The sequence below is a fragment of the Phoca vitulina genome, unplaced genomic scaffold, assembly GCF_004348235.1.
Source record: "Phoca vitulina isolate PV1807 unplaced genomic scaffold, GSC_HSeal_1.0 scaffold10, whole genome shotgun sequence".
NCBI lineage: Eukaryota > Metazoa > Chordata > Mammalia > Carnivora > Phocidae > Phoca > Phoca vitulina.
The window spans coordinates 40,970,095-40,983,850 of NW_022589713.1; the positions used below are offsets into that span (position 1 = coordinate 40,970,095).

Genomic DNA, 13,756 nt, shown 5'->3' on the forward strand with positions numbered 1-13,756 from the left:
TCGGGAAGTAGGCTTCTATTGAAGGCTGTTGGAGCCAAGGGGTAACATCGTCAACAACCCTCCCTCCCTCCTGTGCTCCTCACAGAAGCTCATACTAGAGGTTCTTAAACAGCTGCAGTTGAGGGGGGAGCATGTAGAGAATCTGCCCTCAAGAGAACATGAGCTCCTGCCTTCACACAAGGAAGACGGATGTTCCTGATGCACAGACAACATGACCGGAGAAGCGAGTGATCAAGATATTCAATGCCAAGGCCATGGAGCAGACCAGAACTCCTGAGAGGAAGCACAGCAAGGAAGGACAGAAGTTTGGGGGGCAGGGGGAGACACCATTCATACCTTTTAGATTAAAAAAAAAAAAAGTCCATAGCACAATTAGAGATTAGACTAGACATTGGTAAGTTCCCTCCTCAGAAACCATCAGAACTTTCTGTGATGATGGAAGTGTTCTGTATCTGTATCAATATGGCAGCCATCAGCCAGATGTGACTACTGAGCTAAGTGCAACTGAAGAACTGAATTTTAAAATTTAATTTCAGTTACAGTTGACCCTTGACAACATGGGTTTGAATTGTGCAGGATCCACTTATACGTAGATTTTTCTCAATAAATACAGTACAATGCTGTATTTTCTCATCCTTACAATTTTAACATTTTCTTTTCTCTAGCTTACTTTATGGTAAGAATACAGTATATAACACATAACTCACAAAATATGTGTTAGTCAACAGTTTATGTTAAGATAAGGCTTCTGGTCAACAGGCTATCAGTAGTTAAGTTTGGGGACAGTCAAAAGTTGTAAGTGCATTTTTTTGACTGCGCAGGAAGTGGGGTGGTCACCACCCCAACCCCTGCATTGTTCAAGGGTCAACTGTAATTTAAATTTAAAAAGCCTCATGTGGCTAGAGGCCTCCACGTTAGCACAGTTTTAGAACCTACCTCTTGTCATAACTTATTTCTTACCTCTATTGTTCTTTAGACAAGTAGAACAAAGGGAGTTTGGAATCTCTTAGCACTTTCTAATCACTCTATTACTTCTGAGTTATTCTAAGTTGTTCTCAGAGGCCCCAAACCAATGTCATTTGTCAGATTACCCCCAAAATTCTTAGCATGTCATCAGTGAGTTACCAGCAGTGCCTTCTCTGGGTGACTAAAATTGGCTACTGTTTTGAGGAGAATCAACTCATATGACCTCATTATTTGAATATTTTGGTAGCATTTTTGCTCAAATAGTGAGAGGAGGTGGGGCTGGGATGCTGGACTCGATGGCATCTGACGTCCCTTGTGGCCACATGGGGTCAGATTCTACAGCTGTCATTGGGTTCGTCTCAGCAAGCACGTGCTTCCTGTTGTGATGCACCCTAACCAAGATATGAAAGCACCTCGCCAAAGCCCTTTGGCTCACGCCCCAGGGTGGCAGAGAGTCAGGGAAGTTACAGTCTTCCGCCTTCAGAAACCTAGAGTGCCGGGAGAAACCCCTGAACAGTGGCTCCAAATCTTCTCACTCTTCACACTGGGCCGTGGATTTAACATTCAGTCAGAATTCCCCTCTCAAACCTCCCCTCAACAGACAAGCCTTCTAATTCCCCAGAAGTAGTCCACACATCCCCCATGCCTCCCTAGAGAAGGTCTCGGAATGTCCCCAAGGCCGTGTTCTCTGGCCCCTTACCAGTATGGCCTCTTGACCCAAAGCACACTGTCCTTAAGACAGAAGGCACCTGCAGAGCATGCTCTTACCAGCACCAGCCTCTTTACCAGGCCAGCCCATCACTCTCCCATCTCCCTTCTCATTGTCCAATGTCCCATCAAACCCCAACTGAACCTCTAGATCACTAGGGAGTACCAGATGTCATGGCAAAAGCAGAGGATGGGAGTTAGGAACTATATCACAGGTGACAGATGTCCGCTGTCAGGGGAAAGCTGTTGGTTGTGCAAAAACATGGGCAGGCCCTTACCTGGCATTATCTTCAGAAGAGCTGGCCCACCTACTCTTGGGGCTATCCACCTCCCAGACACCGCAGACCAAAGGCTCACACGAGTTGGTATGCCAACTATCATTTTAGGGGATGGAAAAAAAAATACTTGTGATTTGGGCAGCTTCCAGCATGAGTATTTATATATACACTCCTTGAAACCCAGCAGCTTTTGCTGCTCATCCAAGACCTCCTAAGGCTTATAATGAATTTAAAATCCTGTATTAGACAATCATATTCCTCCATGACCAAATCTGCATAAAAGACTGTACCCTGAAATTTGCATTTTAATTTAGAATTACCTTGCAAGGACCAGGAGCCCTAACCACACACCAATCTGATCTGACCACAGTGTCTTCAAATGCTCGACACAGACAGATTCCCTGGGACCTACCGACTTCCTAAGTGAACGTGTAGTCAGTGTTTGCTCTCAGGGGACACATGATCAAGGGGAGGATTCAGATGGAATGGGATCTCCAGAGCCCAAAGGAGTAAATACAAAGATGGAGGCAAGCCTGGGTCCCTGAGAACCCAGAGAAAGGATTTCAAATACAATGAATAGTGTTAACTACTTCGAAAGCCTCAAATTTCTACATTTTCTTACCTAATTTCCCCATAGATTAAAAAAAAAAGTTCTACATTTTCCATGTTGCTGGATGGGTAAATACACCAATAAAGATGGACCTTTATTTCCTCAACTTCCCCTCTGGAACTAAACAAGAGCAGAACAAGGAACAAGGGGATAAGAAGTGACCAAGACTAAACGGCAGGTAGCTGACCAGAAGTAAAACACAGTGTAGACCCCAGAAATGCTCTAAGAAACAGCAAAACACTCACACAGTCCTTTTAAAGATAAAACAACCCCAACACAGAGAATAGGCCTGTGGCCAAAGCCTGGTCTTACAGTCCATCCTCACGGGAAAGGTAAGCCACTCACGAAAACAAATTTGTGTGATTTCTATGCATGTGAAGAGACAGGAAGGAAGGCCCTACAAAAGCAGTCATGTAACTCTTTCTCTTTATCCACACAAAAAAAAGTGTGTATAAGGTTGTACACCCAAATGGTATCATCAGAGATGAGGTCTGGGACTGAGATTGGGGGCAATTTTTTCTTTCTTAGATTTCCCTATCTTCTGAATGCTTTCTATTGAGTATAGATAATATTCATAATTTAAAAAAATAATGCTACTTACATTATGAGGGGAAGCTCACAATTGTCAGCAGTGAATTCATAACAAGACTATGTTTGTGGTAGGGATGGGATATGGTCAGAAAGAGGCCAGCTGAGCCAAAAAGAGAAGCTGTGAGCTCCATTAAGCTTTTGAACGACCAAGCTGTACCTCACCATAGTGTACTGGCTGAAAAAGTGATAATTGCTACCACAAGTCACACATTATCCTTTAGGGTTGAAAGTCAGGGGAGAAGGTACTAATGCTCAATTAACGGAGTAGACCAGTGAACTCCTCACTCAGGACACATGTCACCCCCGCCCGTCTCAAGTGAATCCACGCTTCCATGTCTGGATGAGGAAAAAAGAATTTTTTTTTAACATTTTATTTATTTATTTGAGAGAGACAGCACAAGCAGGGGGAGGGGCAGAGGCTGAGCAGGAAGCCCGACATGGGGCTCCATCCCAGGACTCTGGGATCATGACCCGAACCAAAGGCAGAAGCTTAACCAACTAACTGAGCCACTCAGGCGCCCCAGGGTGAGGAAAAAAAAATTTTAAATCAAAAAAAATATTGAAAACAACAGTGTCTCCATCAAGCTTAATCTTTAAAAAATTCTCTCACTCGGTCACAATTAAAGCCAAAGAAACTAAAATCTTCAAAATCTGAATGTCCTTCAATGCTTTCTAATCACTTGGCTACTGTCCTCACTATCCCACTTTCCCACAGGTCAAAGTCACTTGAAAACAGCATTATTCATTGTCTCCAACTCCCTACCCCCAAATATGGACTTCCACAAATTCTGAATGACCCTGAGTTCTCTGATATGGCTATTTGCAAATCACAGGGCCTATGTGAAAACAGACACATAATCACAAAGGGATGAAACAGCATACTTGTTTTCCTTGAGGGTTTGGTCCAAGCACTAAGAACAGCTGAGATGCTGGACTTCCAGGCAGCAGGCTTACTAAACATCAGCACAAGCTACTGAGCCCCTAACTCCTTGGAGTGCTTCCTGTGGGCAACTGGTCTTTGCCTACATTCCCTTTCTTGCGCCTTAGGACCACCTCAGGAGACAGATGTTACCATTCAAAGATGAGGACAGAGGATCACAAAGAATACAAGTGACCTGAGCAGTTCTGCTTGACACATCATCAGCACAGCGGGTATTTAAATGTAGGACCTCTCTCTGTGTACTCCACAATATTTCTTCTAAACTAGAATGTCCTGAGCTGAAACATGCATGTACTCCATCAGAAGACACTTTCCATTCAAGGTTCATGGGAACTTGCCAAAAGTGTTCACCATTATGAGCTTACATCACAAAAAAATTAGTGCAAAAGGCCAATGTTACTTTCAAGCCAACTCACTGAAGAGTTCTGGAATCAGAATCTATTAAAAGACCAGAGAAGGGGTCCCTTGAGTATATAAACATTACAGGTGTCCTTTTCAGAGCTGTCCCCTCTATGTTATAAAATATAAAGTTCATGGCAGGGGAATACCATCCCGAACCTTCCCACAGCTCCTTGCCAGGAAACCAAGAGGAGGGATGAGGGGGAGGGGGCATGTTTAGCAACTCAGGCTCTCGTTCCCATCCACTCACTTAATGGCTACGTGACACTGAGCCTATCATTGAGGTTCCATTGGCCTCAGCTTTCTAATTTGTCAACATGGAGACAGGACCTCTGTGAAGGGTAGCATGATCCTGAGGGATGGTCACTCACATAGAAGGTATTAAACGCCATTACTTCTGTCAACAGACAGTTCCTTTCTCAGTGCTTATCGTGGTCCCCAGAACACCACTATGCCCCCATCCTAAGGGTTACTAAACACCACCTACTTGATAAAAACTAGACACCCACTCCTACATTCGATACTTCAAAGTCATGCACTAGTAAATTCTCACAAGGACAGTTCGCTACAGCTCTCTCTTAACCCTTTTCCAGTCAGGGCTTTACACTGCCTAAATTTTTATACTGCATTAAAAATAAGATGTTTTGTTTTGTTGTTTGTGTTTTCAGAGAAAGTCAGGATTCTAGTCTTCCTAGAAGACCCACCTCACACCCTTGCAGCTGCACCTCGAATAACAACTAGAGGCCACAGGATAAACCTAAGTGACGTCAAGAAAAGGGGATTCTCGGTCTTTGGCAGTTTCTGTCCATCTAGAAGCAGAAACTGTCCGAAAGGGGCCTCATCACCCATGGAGGGAAAGAGGGCAGCCCTGGCTGATATGTGTGAGGTAGGAGCAGGAAACCAGAGACCTGAGCTCGAGCCTTGGCTCCACCACCCTCCCAGCTGGTGCTTCCCCACATGGAAACCACAAGGGCTTGACTAGGTAGCCAGACGCTTAGGTTTCAAAAACCAGTACTTTTTTTTTTTTTTAATCTGGGAATGAGTCTAGAAATCTTTTTTTTTAAAGATTTTATTTATTTATTTCACAGAGAGAGACACAGCGAGAGAGGGAACACAAGCAGGGGAAGTAGGAGAGGGAAAAGCAGGCTTCCTGTGGAGCCCGATGCGGGGCTCGATCCCAGGACCCTGGGAAATTCTGACATGGTTGGTGTTTTTACCGAAAATCTAATAAAAGAAGGAAGTTTGGCTGTAAAAAAAAAAAAAAAAAAAGCATTATGCTAAGTGAAAGAAGTCTGATGCAAAAGGCTGTATAATTCAGTTTGTAGAACACTCTAGAAGAAACAAAACACACAGAATATGGATGGGTGTTTGCCTGGAGCTGAGGGGGAGGGAATCAACCACAACAGGGTAGAGAGGGAACTTTTGGGGGCGACAGAATGATAATTGTGGTGATGGTTACATGATTGCATGCATCCATCAAAAAACAAACTTCACACTTAAAAGGGGTGAATTTTACTTTATGTAAATTATACCTCAATAAACGTACATTTTAAAAAAAAAAGGCAATCAATGAGTCCATAAATACTCTGTGTCTTCTACAATAAAAAGAGTATTTTAACCCTCAAAAAGCAAAGCAATGTAATTTTTGAATAAAGAGCCATCCTTTATATTGACTAAAGCTGACTTCAGGCACATTTAGGGAATGTTTTTTTCATTTCACTTCAAGACTGGGGAAAACCTCCTCGGGTACTGACTGAGACAGGTCTGGGTTTCAGAACTGCTGGACGGGTCCTCAGTGAAGCCCTCTGTGGGCTCGATGAATATGCTTATCCTGCAGTTCTCACTAAGGGGAGTTAGAATGATAGCACCATCCCATCTGCCTCATACTTGCTCCAGGGAACACTTGATTTTAAATAAAAAGTTTTTAAAAAGACAAACTTCCAAGCAATCAGAGAGAGAATATTCTCTAGAATCTACTGGAGAGGGATCTGACCTACTGAGCATGAAGGAGAAGAACAGAGTAAAGAGAAGGCTCCATATATATTCTTAATAGCCATGATGCAAAGTAAATAGCCACCCTACAGTTAACTGGACATTGGGATCAGAGTCATGTTAAGCCCAACTTCATTTTCACTACTAGCTTTTGCCTAAGCGGCCTTGGACTTCATAACGCCTCTGCTGAACAACCGGGTCTGTTCACAATGTAAAAATCATTATTCCCTAGGGGATCACAGTAGCTATGCTATAAATGAGGGATGGTCAGCAATTCCACTTGCAGTCTCAAATAGGAAATCCTACAGGCCCTGCCATCTAAATTATTATTTATTTGGGTTCTGCATTAACAGGTTAATCTGTATTCTCAAAACTACCCAGAGAACACATCAGTAAATCAAATTCTCCTTCAGAGAATCCTTAAATTCTCTTCCTATTTCTTACTACCATGAAGAGGTCCTTACCTTTCCCAGTCTCCAGTGATTCATTAAAACATCAGTGCACTTCAAGTTGGTTTCCTGACCTCAATTCTTACACCCAAAATAAATTCCAGATGAACCAATGATTGAAACACAATAATTAAACTATAAATTCACTGGAGGAAAACACTGGAAATCTCATTATTTTAGAACAAAGAAGCCTTTGTTAAGCATGATGTAATACCAAAAGCCAAAAATGAAAATATTCATAAATTTGACAGCAAAAATTAAATATCCTACATAGCAAAAAATGTACCCCAAGTCAAAACACAGGTGACCTACCAGGAGAAAACATCTATAATACAAATAACAGGCAAAGGACAAATATGCTCAATTCACATATAGCTAAGTGCAAATCAAGGAGAAAAAAAGAACTCAATAGAAAAAGGATAAAAATTGGCAGATCACATCAAAGAAATACATGTGGCGATCAACATTTGAAAACATACTCAACCCCGGTCATGACTTTAGAAGTGAAAATGAAAATCACGGGGGATTAATTTTTTATCCATGAGACTATCAAAAGCTGAACATTAGAAGAGCCACCGTTAGAGGGGGAAATGCATCTTTACACACAAAATTGGTAGCAGAACAAATTAGGAGAATTTTTTTTAGAAGACAATTTAGCAATGTCTAGGAAAATATAGCAGACACAGAGTCTGTGACCTACAAGTCCAATGATATAACTTTCTATGTACACCTAGAGGCACAAAAAGATATATATACAAAGATGTTCACTCTAGCATTATGTCAAACAACCTAAATGTCTGTCAATAGAGGACTTAAATAAAGCAGACATCCATTATTAGATCCCATATATCTAAAAGACCTCCAAAATACCTTTTAAAAGGGGGGGGGGGACTGTATGCATGAAAAGATCCCATCCGTGTAAAAAACACAAACACACATATACATACATCCTAACACATGCCTAAATCTACTTGAATGATGTACAAGAACTGTCAAGTGCAATTATCTCTAATGAGCATACATTACCATGTTGGGAGATCTGTCCTTTTTATTTTAGGCCCTTCTGTTCTGTTTTATAAAAAAGTAAAAAGATACATATAAAAAGAAAAATTTTAACTGCCCTGCCTAGGAGTTTATAAAATACTGATGAAATGTCCAGAACTCCTACCATAATTCCTAGAAAACAAAGCAAGGCAAAGAGAAAAAAGCTTTAGAAGTAGGGCCCTACCTATGGTAAACCCAGATTCTGTGTGGGGAAGTCAAAAGGGGTGAGAGCAAAACAGTAGTAAGCAAGTCAAGGAAAAGAGGTCTCATAAAAGAAAAAAAAATTAACAGTGAACAAGATCATTATGAAGAAATCGGTTCAGATCGTACCTGGAGGCAGTGTTAACAGGGAGGTATACCTAAGCCAGGCATTTCCCATGGCCTTGAGCAAGACAGCTGACTGGCTATAGGATTAAAATCATCAGAAGTTTCTTTTTTTTTTCTTTTTTTCTTTTTTAAAGATTTTATTTATTTATTTGACAGACAGAGAGAGAGCACAAGTAGATAGAGTAGCAGGCAGAGGGAGACGGAGAAGCAGACTCCCCGCCGAGCAGGGAGCCCAATGTGGGGCTCGATCCCAGGACCCCGGGATCATGACCTGAGCCGAAGGCAGACGCTTAACTGACTGAGCCACCCAGGCGCCCCCAGAAGTTTCATATATGGGTCTTTCCACCGGATGCATAGAATGTGGAAAAACACTCCAATCGGGTACCGTACTTAAATTGGAATTAATGATATAAGTCCTTTGAGCATTGATTTCAACAAATATTTATTGCCCTGAATAAATTTACTTTGCAATTATTTCCCGTATTCTAATGCTAGGAAATCCTCCGAATAATCCATGAAAATGCCTACCTCCTATCTCCCACGTATCTGATCTAAGACCTCCTACCGAATCCTGAGGAAAAAAGAATTCATAACTTAGATGCCAAATTACCTGAGAACATTTCTATACTTGGAATGCTGAAGTTCCCTGCAGGATATTTCATCAATTTGGGGTCTATGTTTTATTTAAGGATCACAGATGACAACTAGTCTCCATGAACAGTAAATCGGATTCCCTTTGCTTCCACAGTGAAATCATCCACTCAAGTTTCTCAACAGACATGAACAGCAGCCTAAATTGACAACACGTGAAGTCATAGAAGGGTCTTCCCAGAATCAGTTCCAATGAGGTGTCTGCAGGCCTCTTCATTCTACCTACAAGCTAATCCTCCTACTTTCCTCTTGGTTTTAGATTTCAATGCAGCAGGGCAATATGAATTCCAATACAGTGGATAACTTCAAAAATGACAGGAAAAACAGCCTCCCCAAAGAAACAGATAATTGGGCTGAAGGGTAGCTCTCCAAATTACTCCAATGTCTCCTTGCTTCCCCGTGGTTACTTACCTTAGAACTTGTTTCCATGTGGTATTTGGCACAAGCTCGAAGCTGAGTCACCCAAAACTGTTTCTCCTTTGCATCGGCAGCTAAAATAGAGAAAGAAACGCTTGCAGAGATGGTTTCAAAACATATCTAACCTATTTCTACACCCACAAATGGGGGTGGGGGGCCCAGGGAGTGAGGTAGAGAGAGAACAAAGGGGAAAACAAAGGCAGATCGCAATATTCTCAAGCAGCCTGTGTTTACACACACAAAAACAAATTACACTAAATCTCAACAGAAAATTCCCTCTTAAACCACATTAAAAACATACTCTGAAATGTCTGTTATAAGAACAATTTTTGCCCTTCTTTTTTAACCTCCTCTGAAAAAAGTCATTTCTACTTTTTTTTTTTAATGATTTTATTTATTTATTAGACAGAGAAAGAGTGAGAACACAAGCCAGGAAACAGAGGGAGAAGGAGAAGCAGGCTTCCCACTGAGCAGGACCCAGGACCTGGAGACCATGACCTGAGCCAAAGGCAGCTGCTTAACCTACTGAGCCACTCAGGAGCCCCATCATTTCTACTTTTTTAAAAAGGCAGCAGGGGGGCTCCCGAGTGGTGCAGGACCCTGAGATCGAGCCCCACGTGGGGCCCTGCACTCAGCAGGGACGCTGCTGGAGATTCTCTCTCCCTTTCCATCTCCCTCTACCCCCTCTCCCCAACTCTCTCTTATAAATAAATAAACCCTTAAAAAAATAAAATAAAAATAAAAAGCAAGGAAGGTAAAACATGATTATTTTTTAAGCACCTCTACACGTGTGGCAAATAAAGAGGCTCAAAGTATAGTTTTTCAGGGCCTTTGGGCATTTCCAGAATTGTACTGTGGACTTACTAGCATCTACAAAATAAACATGCAATTGAATTATTTTAACATGTGTCCTCGATGATTCATGTTATGATTGGACAGAACAATATTCCAAATGCTGCTTTAGAGGTCTTCAAATTTCCTCCAAAGAGACATTAAAATACAAGCCAAATGTATGGTCATTATCTTCCATCTACACTCCCATCTCTCAAATACATCACATTATTTTCTTAAACTATCATGGATACATAACAGGTTCTAATAAAATCTAAGTCATCAATTTCACTGCATAACTAACTGCATAAATAGTTTACTATAACTTTAACTGCATGAATGTTGACTAGGCAGGAAACAAAGATTCCCCTGGAAGTTATAATTGTTTACAAAAATGGGCCTCAGTGTTGTCTGTCAATACAACTCAACTTCAGCTTGAACTTTCGGGTGAACAAATCTGGAGTGGCAGACCAGCGTAAGATCAGGTGACTTTGACTTCCAAAGGATTCTGCAGAAACTAGAGCCTTTTTCCCTGGGAAAAGTGAAGAACTGCCAGGTTATGGTAGTCCCATTCAAAGGCTCTGCACCAAAAACATTCTCAGAAGCCTTGCATCTACTGACATCAAGACTCATTCAGTTCTACATGTAGGTGAGATGTGCAGTGAGAAAACCAACACCCAGATTCTCTTGGGATGAGCCAAGGACCAGCCATATATCTGCAGAAATTTATCCCACCTTTTCTGCAGTTCCTAACTTTACGCTAAATTTAGCCCTTGCGATAATGTCACGCAGATAATAAAACTTTTGTATTTGTTATTAAAGCTACCCTTAAAAAAAAACAAACCAACCCCTGGGGTTTAGTAATCCCGAGAATAGTATCAACTCTTAAAAGGCAAAAATGAGATGGCTCAATTGTCCTATTAGTTGGGTTTTTTCATTTGTGTGGGTTTGTGTCATTTTATAAACCACAGGTGGGGGGCCTCGGGGGGGAGTGCCATTAAGTTTTTCACCTGCTTTTGTTTCTGCCTGAACAATTTGTTAAGCAATAAACAACAAAACGAAAGCAAGGACCATATAAATCTAGCCAGCTGGAACACACACCGCATGAATCTCCAAAGAGAACATGAATCTTCCCATGTTTCCAAAAACTGAAAAACTTTTTTCAATGATAGGCATTTTTATTTCATAGGTTTCCGGGTTGTTTTATAGATTCTGAAATATGACTTGTATATCGATAGTAAAGAAACATTAGCTTATTCCATCTCTTGGCAGTAAAGCTTGTAGGTGGAACGATGAAAATTGGACTCAGAGGCAAGGAGGCTGGGCCCTCAGTCTGGCTTTGCAGAGGCTGATCTCTCACTGTCAGTTCTTTGGGGTCCAGGAGAGACACAACGGGCCTTTTCTTTGTACTGAGCCCTTCCTTGGGCAAAGAAAAATGTAGGAAGGCAGAATTCTCAACCAACCCCCAACACTCAATACATACAAGTCCTACCCTTCCTCAGACCTTAATAACACTGACTCAGTGTGTGTGCGCGTACATGCACGCACACACACACCAACATGGGCATCTGGATTGTTGTTTTTGTTATTTCATTGAAGAAAACTGACAATTTTTCTGGCAATGCAACTGCAATGGAACGATGGAAGAATGATCTAGCAATCCAATTATACTGCTCCAGTCGGGTCTGGCATTGCTAAAGACCTGTACGATGGACGTGCCTTGGGGGTGGCAGGACCTATAGCCATGGCTCAGTGCGGGGCTTCCTGGGGATTTATCCTCCAGGAGGATGCTGAGCAGGCCTCAGTTCTCAAGAAGCAAAGAGAAGGGGAAAAAAGCAAGACAAAAAAATTAACTCCACACCAAACAGATGGCTTCCTTACCAGGCTCTAATACTACACCAGAATAAATACAATATAAGTGAAGGGGGCCTTTACTAAGAGATGGTTCTAGAGAAACTCGGGGGGGGGGGGGGGGGGGCAGAGGAGAGGCGCGCTGACCCTTGAAATGTTTGTTTTGTCCTCACAGCCTAGCCACGCAGGGGATTGTAGTGAAGATTCATACTGTAAAGTCCAAGAAAATATACACTGAGCTGATATGAAAAATCTGAAATCCGAAAGCTGGGCTGGCTTTACTGTCACTCCCCTTTCATCTGTCCTTAATTCCTCAGTTATTCGGGACAAGCAATTCCCAATGCCAGCTCCGTCTCCCTGCCCCAGGCTTAAGAGAGGAGTGTCTGTCTGTCTGTCACCACGGAGTCGTCAAACACAGCAAATTGTTAAAGGTGATTAAAAAAAAAAAAAAAAACACCCAGGAGAGCCGTCACCATGGTAACTAGGAGTGCAGCCCCTGAGACCCATCTGAAGAGTTAGCAGAACATACCTCTCAGCTTATACATCTCTCCGTTAGCGGAGTACACCACCAGCATGTGGGGAACTTCGTCACTCAGGGACACTATGGCTCCAGACAGAGACAGGGCTCCCCGAGGCTTCTGGTGTTTGCTTTGCTCATTCACAAAATACTGCAGGATGCCAGCCTCAAAATCCAGCACAAAGTACCTGTGCAGAGAAACCACAGTGCATCATTCCTCCTTCTCCAGCCCACTCCTCACAGCAAAGGGGGAAAGTAATCCTTAAATCAACACCAAGGCTCTCAATTCAGGAAGGTGGAAACCCCAAGTCCCTCCCGGGCGCCCCACAGAAGTCAGCCCATGAGTAAGGGGAGAGTCCTGGGTTCTTAAGCCAGAATGGTACTTATAAGGGGCCACTAGGCTAGGCACAGGCTAAGTCCATTCCGGATTTGGTGCAAGGCCCATTACCTTGCCTGGTGCCCATGGAGATCACAGTAAGCCTCCAAATGACCCCCTTCCCCCCGCCCCCCCAAAAAAGGCAAGCAGATGCATTGGGACACAGCCTCAGGTGACACACTCCGTAGGACTTCACAGGAACAGCTGGACCTTCTAAGCCTCTAAGAGAGGTCGTTTTACACCCAGGGAACAGCAAGCTGGGCCCTGAGCTTTCTGCCGGTGGCATGGGTAACCCTAAGGAGCCCGAACTCCAGGGGTCACTGGTCAGGGAACTGGGCGTGCTCACACAGCCACCTGGCACGCTCCAGCAGGCCCTTCGAGAACTCACTCTACTCTGGGAGGCCACAATGCCGTTGCAAGGTAAAAGCAGAGGGGCTGCAAGTTGCCTAAATCACTCAAACAGGTCTTTGTAGCCACACATCTGGCCTGTTTATACGCTCAACCTATCACCTAGGAAGTCACCCCAACAAACTCCCCTTCTCCACCAGGAAGAAAAGGTCTTCATCTGAGACTCAAGTTCTTCCTGAGGCCCAGAGGCTCACTACAGCCCCTGCTGACTTTTCCACCTTCTCGCTTTCTGTTCCACTCACACCAGCCTCTCCTCTCCACCCTCAGAGTCCCCAAGTCGTCTCCCACACCACAGGACCTTGGCTCATGCTGTTCCTCCCTGTCTGGAACAGTTACTCCAAGTGTGGCCCACAGACTGTTCCCAGTCTACAACAGCTTTGCAATTTTGGCTTTGCTTCAAC

At 43.0% G+C, this 13,756-nt stretch overlaps 1 protein-coding gene across 3 annotated transcripts in view; it reads right to left on the reverse strand.

Moving 5' to 3' along the window:
- Positions 1-13,756, reverse strand: part of OSBPL10 (oxysterol binding protein like 10) — a 307,285-nt gene that overhangs the window by 187,546 nt on the left and 105,983 nt on the right. For all 3 annotated transcript variants that reach the window (XM_032408850.1, XM_032408852.1, XM_032408851.1), the window contains exons 2-3: positions 12,584-12,759; positions 9,367-9,446 (exon numbers count right to left, since the gene is read on the reverse strand). In XM_032408850.1, coding sequence (XP_032264741.1) covers positions 9,367-9,446; positions 12,584-12,759 — 256 coding nt within the window. The remainder of the gene's footprint in view (positions 1-9,366; positions 9,447-12,583; positions 12,760-13,756) is intronic.